The sequence below is a fragment of the Borostomias antarcticus genome (assembly GCF_949987555.1).
Source record: "Borostomias antarcticus genome assembly, chromosome: 21".
NCBI lineage: Eukaryota > Metazoa > Chordata > Actinopteri > Stomiiformes > Stomiidae > Borostomias > Borostomias antarcticus.
The window spans coordinates 17,329,261-17,345,483 of NC_140254.1; the positions used below are offsets into that span (position 1 = coordinate 17,329,261).

The 16,223-nt window shown below is 46.1% G+C and overlaps 1 protein-coding gene across 1 annotated transcript in view; it reads right to left on the bottom strand.

Annotated features, from left to right (window-relative positions):
• The window catches only part of gabbr1b (gamma-aminobutyric acid (GABA) B receptor, 1b), a gene marked incomplete at its 3' end in the record, with an annotated part of 87,577 nt that extends 72,087 nt beyond the window's left edge, over positions 1 to 15,490 (bottom strand). Inside the window, exon 1 of the mRNA XM_084455268.1 lies at positions 15,371 to 15,490. Coding sequence (XP_084311394.1) covers positions 15,371 to 15,398 — 28 coding nt within the window. The 5' untranslated portion in view covers positions 15,399 to 15,490. The remainder of the gene's footprint in view (positions 1 to 15,370) is intronic.
• Between the last annotated feature and the right edge of the window lie 733 nt (positions 15,491 to 16,223).

Here is a 16,223-nt window from a genome sequence, read left to right on the forward strand (position 1 = left end):
ATCTACTGTAAAGGGGAGGGGGGAGCTAGAGTAGGTGGGAGAGGATCTGCCACTACGGTGTTGGGGCTGCAGCAGTGTGGAGAAGGTAGGGAGGGGGGGGCTGCCACTGGAGAGGTGGCGCGGGGGTTGGGGGCGAAGGCAGAGCTGACAGAGGCAGAGCAGACCCTGGCTGCCATGTCAAACCTGTTGTAGAAATGGTTGGATTGGACTTAAATTGGACTTAACCTGTTAGTATGTGCATAGCCTTGGGTTAAGCTACTTCCATTTTTGGTATAGTTACAGGCGAGTAGATCCAGGACATCTTCAGGTGCTGGCTGGCCTTCCAGCACCACCAACTGTTCAGCTTCCTCTTCTTTCTCCATCTTCCATCCTCTGCCAACAGGGCTTGGCACTTGTGGGTCATTTTCCAGACCTCTTCTCCATATACCAGCCTGATAATTTCCTCGCAGTGCATGCTGCTTTACCAACCAACTGGTCTATAGGCTACCACTAATGTACCACAATTCCAACTGACCTAGGCTACCACTAATGTACCACAATTCCAACTGACCTAGGCTACTACTAATATACCACAAGACCTACTGACCTATATGTCTATACCACTAATATACCACAAGACCAACTGACCTATAGGCCTATACCACTAATATACCACAATACCAACGGACTTATAGGCCCATACCACTAATGTACCACAATACCAACTGACATGTACTGTAGGCCTATACCACTAATGTACCACAATACCAACTGACCTATAGACCTATACCACTAATTAAATAGATAGATAGATAGATAGATAGATAGATAGATAGATAGATAGATAGATAGATAGATAGATAGATAGATAGATAGATAGATAGATACTTTATTAATCCCCTTGGGGAAATTCAATGTATCTAATAGCTCACAGAGCAACATAACATAGAACGACAGCAATACACAACACAACAAGAGACAGACGGCAAATTCAGTCAATCGACATGTCATAAAATGTGAGTGAGCCTATGATAAAAACATGAGTAAAGTGCATAAAGCGAGTAATAAACTAATAAAAAAGTGTCAGTAGTAAATTGCACACAAAAGGAGTGGGGGGTGGGGGGGTTCAGACGAGGGGAAGAGGAGGGGGCATCTTATTAACTTGAAAGAGAGTTTAAAGCACTTGCCTTTTTGTCTCAATGTCCAGTAAGTGGGGAAGACACCTTTGTTGTCAAATGTCATAGTGATTGGCGACTTCTCTTTAATAATGCTCCCTATCCAACATGGCTGTACGTTTGTTTACAGAGTGATAACTATCATTGAGCTACTAGAAAGGCAAGACTATCACACCAAACATGAACTAGAAGCCAATTGGCCTTTGCAAACTCGTAACTTATCTGGAATAAAGGTAACCAGCTTGGATTTTCAAAGATGAACCTTGGCATTCTCGACTACTCTTTTCTTAATTATTAGAATAAATCTATAACAGGCCCCATATTTAATCAAAATTAAAGACAAACTTGAACTAGATAGAGACTCAGTGACAGCGCCGTTGTTTAGCGGTGAAAGGTGATGATGATTATAAGGGCCCACAAGCAAGCAGGGCCCACAAAAAAAACAAGAGGTCCCTCTTTCTATGATGAAATTATTCTGCATTCTACTGTTAGCTAGCTTGCCAGCTGGCACACTTGCAAATATTTCCTGTCCAAATAAATACATAAAAATCCAGTAGCAGCAGCCAGGACACATGTTTCCATTCTCATGAATGCTTAAATTATAATGTGCTATGCTAGCTAGCCGGTCCTGTTGACATGTCTTTTTAAAACCTTTATATGCTGCTACTCACAGAATCAGCTGTGGCCTCGTCTGACCTAGACACCCACCCCCCAGCCCCCAGAAGATGCTTTAGATGGTGAGCGAGTGAGGTAGACACTGGTTGGCGATTAAACTTATTACTAAACTACTGTACTGAATAGCAACATGTAGATGTAATCGAGGTTATGATAGCCTACATATGAAAGTTACATTACATAAAAGAATTTCATGGTTAATAAATAAATAAATAGTGTTGTTAATTCATAGAAATTCATATAGAGTTGATTTCAGTTTAAATGCTGATTTGTTCAGTTAATTTTTGTTATTTTGGAGAGGGTATTTGCTCTTGAAATAAGAGAGGCGTTTATTAGCCAATCAACAGCCGCCTAGCCAGCTTCCTGTAAACTCTACAGTGCTACATAGATTTATTCCCAAGTCTTAAGAAGACACTGTTCTGTTCTTACTGTCTACAGAGCCAGGTCCTAGCCAGTCAGAAACAGAGAGTGAAGGGAGTGAAGAGGCTCATAGTAGTTCCAGTCATGAAACTGCTACAGACAGAGACAGTCCAAGCACAGATAATACACAATGTATAATTTATGTATATAATTATACCCAGTGTCTATGGAGAGGTTAATTTGAAAAAGAACATGGAGAAACAGAAAAATAAATACAAAATGATAACGAAAAGTCAGAGGGGTAGGGGCCCACACCAATATTCTTTAAGGGGGCCCAGAATTCCTAGCAACGGCCCTGCTCAGTGACCATACACCTGCTAGTGAAACTAGTCACTATACTAAACCTGCTAGTGAAACTAGTCACTATACTAAACCTGCTAGTGAAACTAGTCACTATACTGAAACTAGTCACTATACTGAAACTAGTCACTATACTGAAACTAGTCACTATACTAAACCTGCTAGTGAAACTAGTCACTATACTGAAACTAGTCACTATACTAAACCTGCTAGTGAAACTAGTCACTATACTGTACAAAGAAAGAACAAAAAGACTTTGCATCCAATGTGGAACAGGATAAATTGAGAGAGACAAACATTTTCTCATAAATTGTCCAAAATAACAAAGAAATTAATTAAAGAGATTAAATCTTCCCCAAATTCGACCAAAAAAGACCAAATTTCTTCACCTTTCCAGATGACCTACCAGCCAAAACTCTTCTTGGAGAAGAGAGTGCTACTGCACAACTGGCAGGGGAACTTGTAACTGCATGTCTCAACGCTGGATCAGTTTCAATGTAAGACTATACTGACTTTCTCTATATACGGTTTATTATTGACTTTTTGTTTACTATTATTATTATCTCCGCCCCAGCAATAGCGCAGGGCGAGAGGTAATATTTTCGGTGGCGTGTGTGTGTGTGTGTGTGTGTGTGTCAATCAATCAATCAATCAAACCTTCATTTAACCAGAAATTTTAAAAACCCATTGAGACCGAGGTTTCTTTTTCAAGGGTGATCTGGCCAAGAAGGCTGAGCACAATTCACATCCTACATACATGACTTACAAACATACAATACAAATAGACAGAACACAGTACAAAAATTACAAACAGTCAGTAGGCTACCAACCACCAGTACAACTATATAAAATGCAGACAAATTAAAACCATAACAAAATGTTACTTTAGAGAATCCCAGGGGTCAGAAGGAGAAAATGCTACAATGACACATCAAAGCAGGAGCAGCAGGTGGCAAGGATTTCGGATATGTTTTGTTTAAAACTGTGCAAGGATATAAGAGTGGCCAGTTTAAGATGGGTCTGCAGGTCGTTCCAAGACCAGGGGCCAAAATCAAACAGGCTTCGTTTACTTGCCTCTATCCTTACGGGCGACACTTTAAACCCAAGCTTTGGATCTGAGGTGGAGGGAGTTTTGAATTTGTTCAAACTTGCAACAAATATATTTGACGGAAGCTTGCCAAGAACAGCCTTATACACAAAAACATACCAGTGCTACAACCTCCGTGTAGCAAGTAAAGACCAACCAACTAAAAAATAAAGTGTACAATGATGTGTCCTGTATGTTGAACCTGTAATGAATCTCAGAGCGGCATGATAACGTGTGTGTGTGTGTGTGTGTGTGTGTGTTGGCTAGCAGGATTACGCAACAACTACTGGACTGATTCTCACTAAATTCGATGGAAGGGTGTAGCATGGTCCAACTTAGAACCAGCACGGTCCAACTTAGAACCAGCATGGCCCAACTTAGAACCCATTAAGTTTTGGAGCAGATTTTGGAGTGGTACTACCGGACAGATTTTCACGAAACTCGGCAGAATGGTCCAACTTAGAACCCATTAAATTTGGGAGCAGATCTGAATCACGGGCTGGATCAACCGATGAAAACAAAACCTAGAACGAAGCCAGCTCCCTGTGTGCTAGAGACACGGGGTTTGGACTGGGTTGTACGGGGGGAGAGCCCGGAGTGCACCGCACTACCCCCCGCCAGCTGTGACCCGAGGGGGGCGCCACAGAGCTGGAGATGGATGGCTATTCATTCAAAAACTACTAGACTGCTTTTCATGAAACTCGGTGGAGGGGTGTAGCATAATTTTGGCATGCACAGAGATGCATTCAGGGGTGAAGGTCTGTGCTCTCTGAGCACCATTTCTAGTTATAATAATAATAATAATAATACTTATTATTATTATTATTACAAGTATCATTTTTCTTTTCTTACATAATATACATAATTATTTATAGGTTAATTCATTATTTATATTAATGTCTTCCTGCTTTGGCAACGTGTTTTATTATACAGTACGTCATGCCAATAAAGCCTCTTGACTTGACTTGAAAGAGAGAGGTAGGGAGGGAGAGAGAGGGAGGTGGAGAGGGAAAAAGAGAGAGGGAGAGAGAGATGGAGAGAGAAAGATAGAGAGAGAGATTTAATGCATTCCTGTTTTCTGGCAAAGGGGCGTGTGACAACGACACAAAGCACAGGGCGGATCAAGGTGCCAACAGTCACGGCGAATGTCTGACTGCTTGGGCGTGAGAGGTTTCTACTGTACAAACCATCTGATCCTACCTGCACTGTGTCTCGTACTTGCATACATATTCCCACAGTCCTGTGAACTTAATGGAAAATTGAATAAATTGGATTTTTGGATTAAATGGGTTTTTCATTGACTTTACGGGCTTTCAATCAGGCGTGAAATGACGAGGAATGAATTCTAACACGCTCTCGTCTTAAACGACAAAGGTGGGAGTTGCTCATGGTCACGGCTGGGCAGCCCGCTCACAAGCGTGTGAAGGAGCACCTCGTCTCACGGCCGTGAATGTCGCCCCCGTTATGATCACTGATGGCTGTCGGAGTGTGTGTGGTGGTTTGTGTGATGTATGTGTGTGTGTGTGTGTGATGTGTGTGTGTGTGAGGTGGCTTGTGTATGATGTGTGTGTGTGTGTTATGTGTGTGCGAGGTGGTTTGTGTGATGTGTGCGTGTGTGATGTGTGTGTGAGGTGGTTTGTGTGATGTGTGTGTGTCTGTGCGTGTGTGTGATGAGCATGTGAGGTGGTGTGTGTGTGTGTGGGGCAGGCCTCTGCTGCAGTGCAGGGTTAACTCAGCTCACAAACACATCCTCTCTTATGTGTGCACAGAGGCATGAAGACCAGACAGCACTACTCCACCTGCCTGCAGTGGAATCCCCCTCTCCCCCTCTAGCTCTCGTTCTCTCCCTCCTTCTTTCTCTCCCTCTCTCCACTCCATCTCTCTCTCTCCCTCTCTCTCCCTCTCAGCAGCTCTCCCACTGTCATTTTATCCTGCATGTTAGCAATACACTCTTTGCAGGAAATAGTGCATAACCACACAACCACAACACATTATGCAGGTGGAGGTAGAGGCACACGTGCACAAACACACACACACACAGATTGTTTCACAATGAACAGTGCTTTATAAATGAAATAAATAATTTATTATTATTATTATTATCATTATTATTATTATTACTACTACACACACACACCCACACACATATTGTTTCAGAATGAACAGTGCTTTATAAATAAAATGAATAATTTATTATTATTATTACACACATATACACACACACACACACCCATACAACATGCACACATACCGTGCACACACACACACAGTATGCACACACATTCATTCACACACATGCATACAACATGCACTCACACGCATGCACAGACACACACCACTGTGACCCCCCCCCCCCTCCCACACACACACACACACACACACAGACAACAACAGCGGCAAGTGACAGTCTGAACACGAACACGTACTGTAGCAGAAGGCAGTCTCTTTTCTGACTGTAACTATAGCTGAAAGCTGCCTAATTCTGTTGCCTGGCAACCATTCATGTACACTCGTCTCTCTCTCTCTCGCCGACTGGCCTCATATAATATTTTTTACATTTAACCCGTTATGACAACGTGTCTCCTGATGTTAGAGTAGATCTCTCTCCTGCAGGAGCTCCAAGGTGCTGAGTGGAGCCCCGACCACCAGGCCGGCCGACGGGGCTTCGTCTGCGTGAACAGTGTTGCTATTATAAAAGGACACATGCGCCGCAGTACAGAGGAAGAACATGACACCGCATTCATACACCGCACACGCTCAGAAGCCACGCTAAGCTTAGACTGTCTGTCTCTCTCTCTCTCTCTCTCTCTCTGATATTCTCTCTCACGCACGCACGTGCACACGCACGCACACACACATTGTTATTTTTGGGGGGTGGCAAGTAGCTCTGTAGCTGTCTGAGAATGGGAATGTTTCCAGTTCAATTTGGGCTCCTCCCGGCAGCGTGTCAAAGTGTCCTTGGGCGAGAGACGTCGAGCCCAAAATTGCTCCCAACGAGCAGGCGGGCCCGGCACCTTGCTGCTGCAGTTAGTGCGTGTATGGGAGGCCATGGTAAAGTGCTTTGGATTAAAGTGCTACGCAGTGTAACTGCACTCCATCTACCATTTCTATGTACACACAGACATTGTATAGTACTATTACAGGCTCTTTTGTGCTACCTGCTGTTCAATCACTTCAGCCGCCTCCCTCTCTCAGAGACGGACGTCTGTCTTGTAGTCCTTATGTTCGGCGGGTCAAGAGGGTCGTTTCTAAAACTTAATGAAGGGTGAAAAATGATTTGCTAGAATGTTGAATTAACACAAACCCCGTAGTAAGGTTGAGTGTTATGATATAACTTTGGAGGGTGATCAGAGAGACGTTAAATATTGAGAGGCACCCCTCTGTGATCAATTCTGTTCTCTGCAGCTCTAGGATCTTGAGAGGCACCCATTTCAATTCAGTTCAGTGTTTTATTGGTATGAATGTCAGATGAACAATATTGCCAAAGTGTCAAAGATACAATTCATGAGAGAACAAAGTAAATATACAATTAATTAAGTAAACTAACCGATAGATAGATAGATAGATAGATAAATATGTAATTAAATAGGTCAATAAAGAGACAACTAACAAAAATATATGAATACAAAATCAAATGTATCAGATATCATATGTAAAATAAATACATTCGTAATTTGATTAGTTCTGTTTTCTGCAGTTCTAGAATCCTGCTGAAACCCTCCGTCCTTCTGGCGTCAGATAAACTGAATTCAATTGAATTAAATTCTGAGAGAAAAAAGAGAGAGATGTCAATTGTAATTCTGTTGAAATCCCAGAGGAAGTGTAGCGGCTTTGGTTACATGTAGTACGTGACCACGGGGACACGGATGTGAGTCGGAAATGGAGCGTACCCAGTCAATAGTCATTTCAGATTTTATTCACGTGTCCACCCACAGTAGTCGCAGGCGTGCACACACACACACACACACACACACACAGATTCTGATACATACCTTCACATACTGTACTGTACACCAAGTCTTGCAACACCCACACACGCACGCACACGCATGCAATGCCGCACGCACACACGCATAAATGTGACTAAATGGTTTATTTTGACCTTGCCTTTCATTTCCACTCTCTGAATGGAATTCCAAATCCCGTGAGCGTCTGACATTTCAATGCCCAGCGCGCCTGATCTGCTGAACTCGGATAGTGTTCATTGTAATGTGATAGGACAGGCAGTATCATTTTCCCCTTCCAATTTGATATTCAAATGATCAAAGACATCTCTCAATACAATGTTATTCAAATGAGAAAGAGACGAGAGGGAGAGAAATTGAGGGAGAGATAGAGAGAGAGAGGGGGGGGTAAGAGAATTGAAGAGTGAGTATTAGAGAGAAGGGCAGAAAAGGGCAGAAAATAAACGAGTGCTATAGCCACATAAAGGAGAAGGGAGGGTGAGAGGGAGAGAGGGAGTGATGAAAGAGGGGGATTGTTCATTACTGGGGGGGTTTCAAGAGACAGCAGGCGGAGATGAGGAGAGGATAAAAGGGATTTCACACTGAGACCAACAGGCAAACACCAACACCTGCTGAGATAAACTCTGGTTGAGATCAGAAAAGGGGGGAGAGAGAGAGATGGACAGAGATGGAGAGAGAGATGGGGAGAGAAGGAGAGAGAGATGGGGAGAGAAAGAGAGCGAAGGAGAGAGATGGAGAGAGAGATGGGGAGAGAAAGAGAGAGAAGGAGAGAGATGGAGAGAGAGTAGAGAGACTGAGAGAGAGAGAAAGAAAGAGAGATGGAGAGAGAAGGAGAGAGAGATGGGGAGAGAAGGAGAGAGATGGAGAGAGAGATGGGGAGAGAAGGAGAGAGAGATGGGGAGAGAAGGAGAGAGAAGGAGAGAGATGGGGAGAGAAAGAGAGAGATGGAGAGAGAAGAGAGAGACTGAGAGAGAGAGAAAGAAAGAGAGATGGAGAGAGAAGAGAGAGAAGGAGAGAGATAGGGAGAGAAAGAGAGAGAACGAGAGAGACTGAGAGAGAGAGAAAGAAAGAGAGAAGAGAGATGGAGAGAGAAGAGAGAGATGGAGAGAGAGGAGAGAGACTGAGAGAGAGAGAAAGAAAGAGAGATGGAGAGAGAAGAGCGAGATGGAGAGAGCGATGGAAGGAGAGAGAGAAGAGAGAGAGGGACGATGTAGGGCAGTGCCGTGGTGTTATAAACAGGTCTGTGTTGTTAGACAGCCAGGGTCCTATGGCAGCGCGCCGCGTGCTCCAGAGATTACACTTCTCTCTACCTCCGCTTCCCTCAGGTAGAGGCAGATGAGATAGACGGAGAGAGAGAGAGAGAGGGAGGGAGAGGTGGAGAGAGGCTGAGATGAAAGGACGAGGCCCCTGTGGGGGGGGGGGGGGGGGGGTTCGCTGTCACAGTTTCGAAATCAATGCTGAGCGATGCCTGGCAATGATGAGTAGCAGACAGCTTAGAGACAGCTCTCTTCACACCCGGCTGAGGTTTTCTGGGGGGGGGGGGGGGCACCGTGGGAGTAGGGCTGGGGGGGGGGGGGGGGGGGGGCGCCGAGCAGTTCGACCTCTCTCTCCCTCTCTATCTCTATATCCATCTCTCTTTCTCTCTCTATCTCTCTCTCTTCCCCCCTCTTTCTCTCTCTCTCTATCTCTCTCTATCTCTTTCTCTCGGGTCGTGCAGTCCTGGGCCGGCTCCGCTTGGGCCCACATAACAAGGGCTTTAGCTAAGCCCGGTCAGGGAACAGCCCATGGATGTCATTGGTCACAGTCTCGGATCCTCGCCGGGCAGAGGCGGCCCTCTCTCTCCGGGCCCCCCTCCCTCCCCGCACTGCAGACACCTCCTTAGCCGGACTTGAAAGGCCTCTACAGTATGTGTGTGTGTGTGTGTGTGTGCGCCCGCATGATCAATCTCTCCGGAAGACGTGAGTCGCCGTCTAAAGGGCTCTCTGTTGGATGTTGGAGATCTCTCAGAGCGGCGGCTCCAAGGACCTTTTCAGAAGCCCACCGGGCCCTGAGAGGGGGGGGGGGGGGTCGTTTGGCAGACGGGCCTTCTACAGCGACCCCCCCCCCACCCCCTCTCTCCCACCCCTGGCTGAATCGTATCGCACCCGCAATACCGTGGATTTCATCGGCCCCACAGAGCGGGAGAGCAGTGGAGAGCCAGAAAAGGGCGGGGGGAGGGGGGGGGGGGGGGGACAGTGCACCTCGTGGCGCGCATAAACAGCCCATTTACATTCTGTTCCAAGCAGCACTGCAGAGCAATCAGCCCCACTGAAAAGAACAGCTCGGGGACAGAAGACCTGGGGGTGGGGGGGACGTCCAGGTGGAGAACACCTGTAAGAGAGCACCCACCCCCCCCCCCCCCCCCCCCGTTTCAGACCCCCGCTTAAAGAATTAAGTCCCTCCCCGCGCGCCCGCCGCAAAAAGGGAGCTGACAGTAGCTAAAACCTCGACAAACATGCTCGCATGGCGAGCCTGAATTAGGCCGTCCGCCAATGCTAATGAGCGCAATTGTGTGTGTGTGTGTGTGTGTGTGTGTCTCTGAGAGAGAGAGAGTTCTCCCGGTCCTGGCAGCGTGTCAATAGCGGCTCCCTGATGATGAAGGGTCATTTAAAACGGCGCCCGGTATGTTGCTATGTGAGACGTCCTCTAACTGACGGTGTGATTTGTGTTTAACATGCACTCCACTTCATTAGGACCCCTTGAGGGAGGGGGGCTTACACACACACACACACACACACATTGCACATGCACACCGACACCCCACCCACACACACACACACACACAGGCACGGCGGCACGGCATGATTGGCAGATGTTTGGAATGAGCAGGGCCTAATTAGAGATCAAGCCGGTCATGTGGCCCAGGGGTGTCGCAAGCTGACATTTAGTCACCATTTAACCACTCACAGGTGAGTCAGTCATCCACCCTCTGTTGTGCTGGACACCTGGGACAACTGTTCCATGCAAATGCACACTATTAGAGAAGATGTGTTAGTTTAACACATCCATGTGTTTGGTTAAGGACAATATAACACAACCTGTGCTGTTTTTAAAACATCTGTTCTAAGAGTGAAGTAGTAAATGGTACTGCAATTATATACACAATTACTCTCATTCAATAATTCTCATTCATTACATTCACACACTAATGGCGGCTACTGCCATACAAGGTGCCAGCCTGCTCATTGTTGCGCAATATTGGTTGCGCAATATTCAGTACTAATCAAATATAATCAGTACTAATAATAAATATATGATTTATCTGACCCAGCGTTATGAAACCAATGGATCAGTCTCATAATGCCAAATGTGAGACAAATTATTTCCAGATACTTTCAAGCAATTGATTTATAAGTAATTTCCCCAGGTCATACTGAATCACTATGTTACTAATCCATTCATTGACCTTTCCACTTACTCTCACATGCTGAGCTACAGCTTCATTTTTCAAGGTATGATTGAATTTTATACCACAATATAACTTACCAGCAACTTCTTCCTGGCTGTGGTTCCAGGGCTACCTCACCAATCAGGAGGTCTCATGCCTCCTACAGTATAGTACTGTACTGTACATAACCACAACTTAGGGAGAACGCTACCTCCCTCTTTCTGGTAAAACCTAGCCTAGAAAATAAAAAATTGTTGGAAAAAAGCTATTAAAGGCTACAAAAAAGGTCAAAATTTCCAAAATTCCTGAGCTTAACTTCCCATGGTAAATTTCCAGAAAGTTTCCGGAACTTTTCCACCCCCTTGCAACCCTACTAGATACTCTGACTGAATTGCCATTTTCGTTTCAGTTCATTATTCAGTCTGAACAGGCTCCCATTGCAGCCGTTTTCCAAGTCGGGCTTTGCTGAAGAGGGAGTCCTCAGCGATCTCCTAACCAATCACATCGCGCAGTATAATTCCGTCAGCGCATTCAAAAGAAGCTGATTGGCCCGGTTGGAATTCCAACCTTAAAAAATCCAGACCCAGAAATTGCATTTCGAAAATTCAGATTCAGGGGCTGGAGCCAGGCTTGGTAAAACCGTAACTCGGGGAGAATTGCTACCGCCTTCCTGCAGGGGCCCGCTCTCCCCTAGAGACCACGGACGCCTCCTCGACCCAACACTTCCCATCGTCCGCGACTGACCAAGCGAGGGATCGGCGAACACGAGCTGACCAATCACATTAAAGACGGCCCTGGGTCCTTCAGAGAGCGCCGATGCTTATCGTCCATACAGATAAGAGACCGGCGGGAAGTTTATCTCCTTATGCGGCTACGCTAACATCCCAGGGCTCGGGCTGAGGGGAAATAAAGACAGCCGCCCTGTTCTTTTCCCTGAAAGAAAAGAGATGGCTGCGCGATAAAGTCATGATTCTCCTCACTCTGCACTGCCGCCCCAGAAACAGGCCCATCATGCATAAAACTGTCAATGGAATCCAATCAATCCCCCCCACAAGAGCTGTTCCCTGTCACTGGTATTATATTTCATGTTTTCCTCGGCTGATCTACTCAGACATTTAATCCTCCTCAGACCTTTAAGTAAAAGGTTCCCTGGAACTGGATTTTTCCAATTTATTTGCGCATCAAGTGCTCTCTCCCTTTCAAATCAGAGTGGGGGATTAGATTGTACATTTTGCTGAGCCACTCTCTGCTCCAATAGGCTCCAATAAGGTAGTGTTTAATGAGCAGTAACAATGCACTAAATATGAATGCATTCCCTTCTGTTTGCTCTTTCAGCTCCCGTCATCCGAGACCATATGAACTTAGGAATGAGAGCGACGAGTAAGAAAAGAAAAAGAGAATGAACAGGGGAATAGAGAGAGGGGGAAGAGGGAGAGAGAAAGAGAGACATGGACAGGGGAATAGAGAGAGGGGGAAGAGAGAGAGAGATGGACAGGGAAATATATACAGTATAGGGATAGATAGATAGATAGATAGATAGATAGATAGATAGATAGATAGATAGATAGATAGATAGATAGATAGATAGATAGATAGATAGATAGATAGATAGATAGATAGATAGATAGATAGATATACAGATAGACAGAGATAGATGGACAAGGGAATAGAGGGAAGAGGAATAGGGAGAGAAAGAGTGAGAGAGAGAGAGGGAAAGAGAGATGAACAGGAAAATAGAGAGGGGGAGAGAGAGAGAGTGGGGTAGGTGTGAGTCTCGGTGGTACCCTCACCTCCTAATGCAGGTTCTGTGTCAGTGAACTGGAGCGGCATGGGTCCCTGGGGCAGACCCAGACCCATCATGTACAGAAGTACAGGCAGTTGGGCTGGTCTCACGGGCCTCGGGACTGTGAGACTGGGAGTCCATTTACCCGCCAGCGGACTGGGGCGCAGAACTGTATTGTATTCTGTCAATCAGTGTCTGCATATAGAGAGAGATCAGTCTCTGGTCGAGCCCAAGAGGATTTCCACGTACTGAGGGGAGGTGTGAGTGGAAGGGGGGGTGGGGGTGGGGGGCTGCGCTCTGTTAAAGTGTCCATCGGGGATGCGCCTCCTCCTTGATGCCCAGTGTTAATGGATGGTCTCTGGGAGAGCGTTTGTGTATTACTCTGCACGGCTCGCACAGCAGAGGCCTTGGTGTCCCTGCCAATCGTGCCCAGAGAACAGCTAGTCCAGATGATGGGTCACCTCAGGTCACCCCGCACGTCCATGCAGGCTTGCCACCACCTCGCTCAATCCCCTTATCCTGTCCCCCCCCCCCCACCACCACCACCTCCTCCTACTGTCCTGCACAAGCGCTGTCTAATAACCTGTACAGTATATGAATCTCCCACTGCGTGTGGCTTTCAGCAGATATTACGCAACGCTCCATTAGCACAAACACAAAGAGAGACACGGAGAACTCCCCTTTCTTCATTAGCCTCCTCGTTAGGACAGTTCGTTATCTCGCCCCACCCTCCCCCAACGAGGCGCTTCCACCGATGAATAAACACCTTACATCACCGCGGAAGAACCAATTAACCTCATTTACACCCACAGACTTCCTCCACCTGCAAGACTGAAGACACCAACAGACAGCAATCCTCGCATAAAATAAACATTTAAAAAAAGACTGTATTATATACAAACATACTGTAGGTCAGTGTTGCAACCTTGTGTTCCACGAAAACGTCAGTCTGGATCGTTCTAATTCAATGTCGGGGAAATCCCTAAAGCTCCCATCAAGACGGCATGCAACAGTATCCGCCAGACCAACTTAAAGTTGGCAGCAGTCAGCCCTCAGGAAGTAAGTATAATACAGTATGCAGGTTTCTCATTTACATACAGATGGGATGAGCTCAGCCCTCCTCCCCCCAAAAAAACAGATAATCTTCAGAAAAGATCCAGACAAACACAGAACAGAAGGAAACATGTACACGTGTCTGCGCAAACATTGACACACACCGGGCACACACACACAAACACACGCACCAAAACAAACAGCAACGGGCCAGTGTGTAACAAAGCTGTGTCGCTTTTCATGCATTCATATCCACAATAAGCACTGCCACAGCTGGCATGCCTCCAGGTAACCTGGACTTGAGCTGTTCATTTCAGCACCATGGACAGCGCCATGGAGCTGTGAGTGCTGGATGAGGCCCTTATCAGGACGGACTAAGCCGGGCTGTGCTACAGGTGTATCAGCACTAGGCTTGTCTACACAATTAGGAGACCCATGACTCATTGAAAGAGAATACTGTCATAATATGATGAAAGCATAACTTCATAATGAAACTGTTGACCGCTGATATGGTTTTGACTGGAATGAGTTGAGTGCCTAGTTGGCCATATAATATATGTCCGGCCGTATGGCCTGTACTAGGCCACCATACATCTCAACACAATTATGTTTGATCCTCTCAAGGCATAGAGGCAGTGTTTTTTGTTATTTGTTTGAGTCGGGGGCAGTATGTGTGTGTGTGTGGGGGGGGGGGGGGGGGGTTAACATTGCCAGATGATATCCATGCTGTTCCTGGATGACAGCAGTGAAGTGTTGATGCCCAGGAACCGGTGTCTGTTCCAACATCTCTACTATCATGACAATCCCACCCCCTACGAGAGTCACCCCTTTAGGCAAATTCAGCAAATGTTTGTTTCATACCGTTTTTGAAGATGAAACGATCATAATAGAATGGAACAACATGGGGTGATGGAGCCCATTGCACCGCGGAGGCTGAAATATCCCAACTTACTGCACCGTTCAGCTTTGTCCCAAGGTAACAGCTGGCAAAGATGATCTCAAAAAGAGGCTTGGCATATCCAGCGTGCGTGTGTGTGTGTGAGTGAGTGTGCGTGCGTGCGTGCGGGGAAGATGTGTGTGAAGCCTATTGGTGTGCACACGCGCGCGAGCAGCCACAACCAATATGATATAGCACCTCTCTGTTTAGAATAATGCACAGATCTGTTTGATGGCCGAGGAAGCGAGATACAAACAAATAATTGCAAATCCGTTTACAAATGCTAGGCTCGTCAATATATAAGAATCGCATCTAGCAAACATCAAAAAATCATATGTTTAGAATTACACATCACATGAACCGTTAACAGTCGCGTTCAGTCATAACAACAGTGGGAATCAGACTTGTGTGTGAAGTAGTCCACAGTTCTGGTTTTAAAGTCCATATGGTTTAGAAATATTAACACGCTCTAACGCAAAAGCATTCGGTTCAGACTTTAACACTTACGTTATTTAAAACACACGTCAATATGTCATAGTAAGAAGGCTACTAGCCTATTGCATACTTACAAATATAGGACGATCGTTCTATTGCCATGTTTCCGTCGAATACGACTCGCAGGGAGAAGATAAACAGCAAATGTCGACAGCAGTGTGTGCAAAAGTATGATTTGGGCGACCAATACTGCCCAAAGCATTAAAATCAAGACCGAAAGACGTCTATTATGTGGCCCAAATTAAACATGGTTGTATTTCACGGGCGTAAATCATGTTTCGAAAGAAAAAAACACGATAGGCTACACGCGCTCACACAAGCAACTGTACCCAGAGCACCTCCCCTATTCCCTCTCTTCGCTCCGAACACTGTCCCTCACTCACTCACGACGTCACCGGGCGAGACGCAACGTTAACTCTTCCTCTCTCATCTGCGGCAGAGTGCTGCCCGCTGCCTGTACTGTCCACTACGAGAGGACGGGCCAGGCAGAGTGGGGGGAAATTAGAGCGCTCATTGGCTGACGGGAAGACAGATGTGGCGCTCCCATCCTAGATAAATTGTGCAGGCCCCCTCCCTTACGCAGAGTTGATGGCAAACAGCGACTAGCCAATCAACTCCCTATGTCTCATCTTCTTCCCTTGTGCAGTGTCAGTTTGATATATTGTAGCGAGAATGGAAGAACTGGTTATCCTTTTTAGCCACAAACACGGGCGTATTTATTTCCCAATCACTTAACGTAACGTAGCTCATTCACAGCCGAGCGGCACACCCAATCACAGCGTCCATAGCAACTAGTCAACGACCATATAACACTTAACTGGCTGGACGCCCATAACCCCCCCCTCTCTACCCAGGGAACGCTGGGAGTGTAGTTCACTTCCCCCCTGATGCTACAATATGTAGCCATTCTCCGGGTACAATAAACTT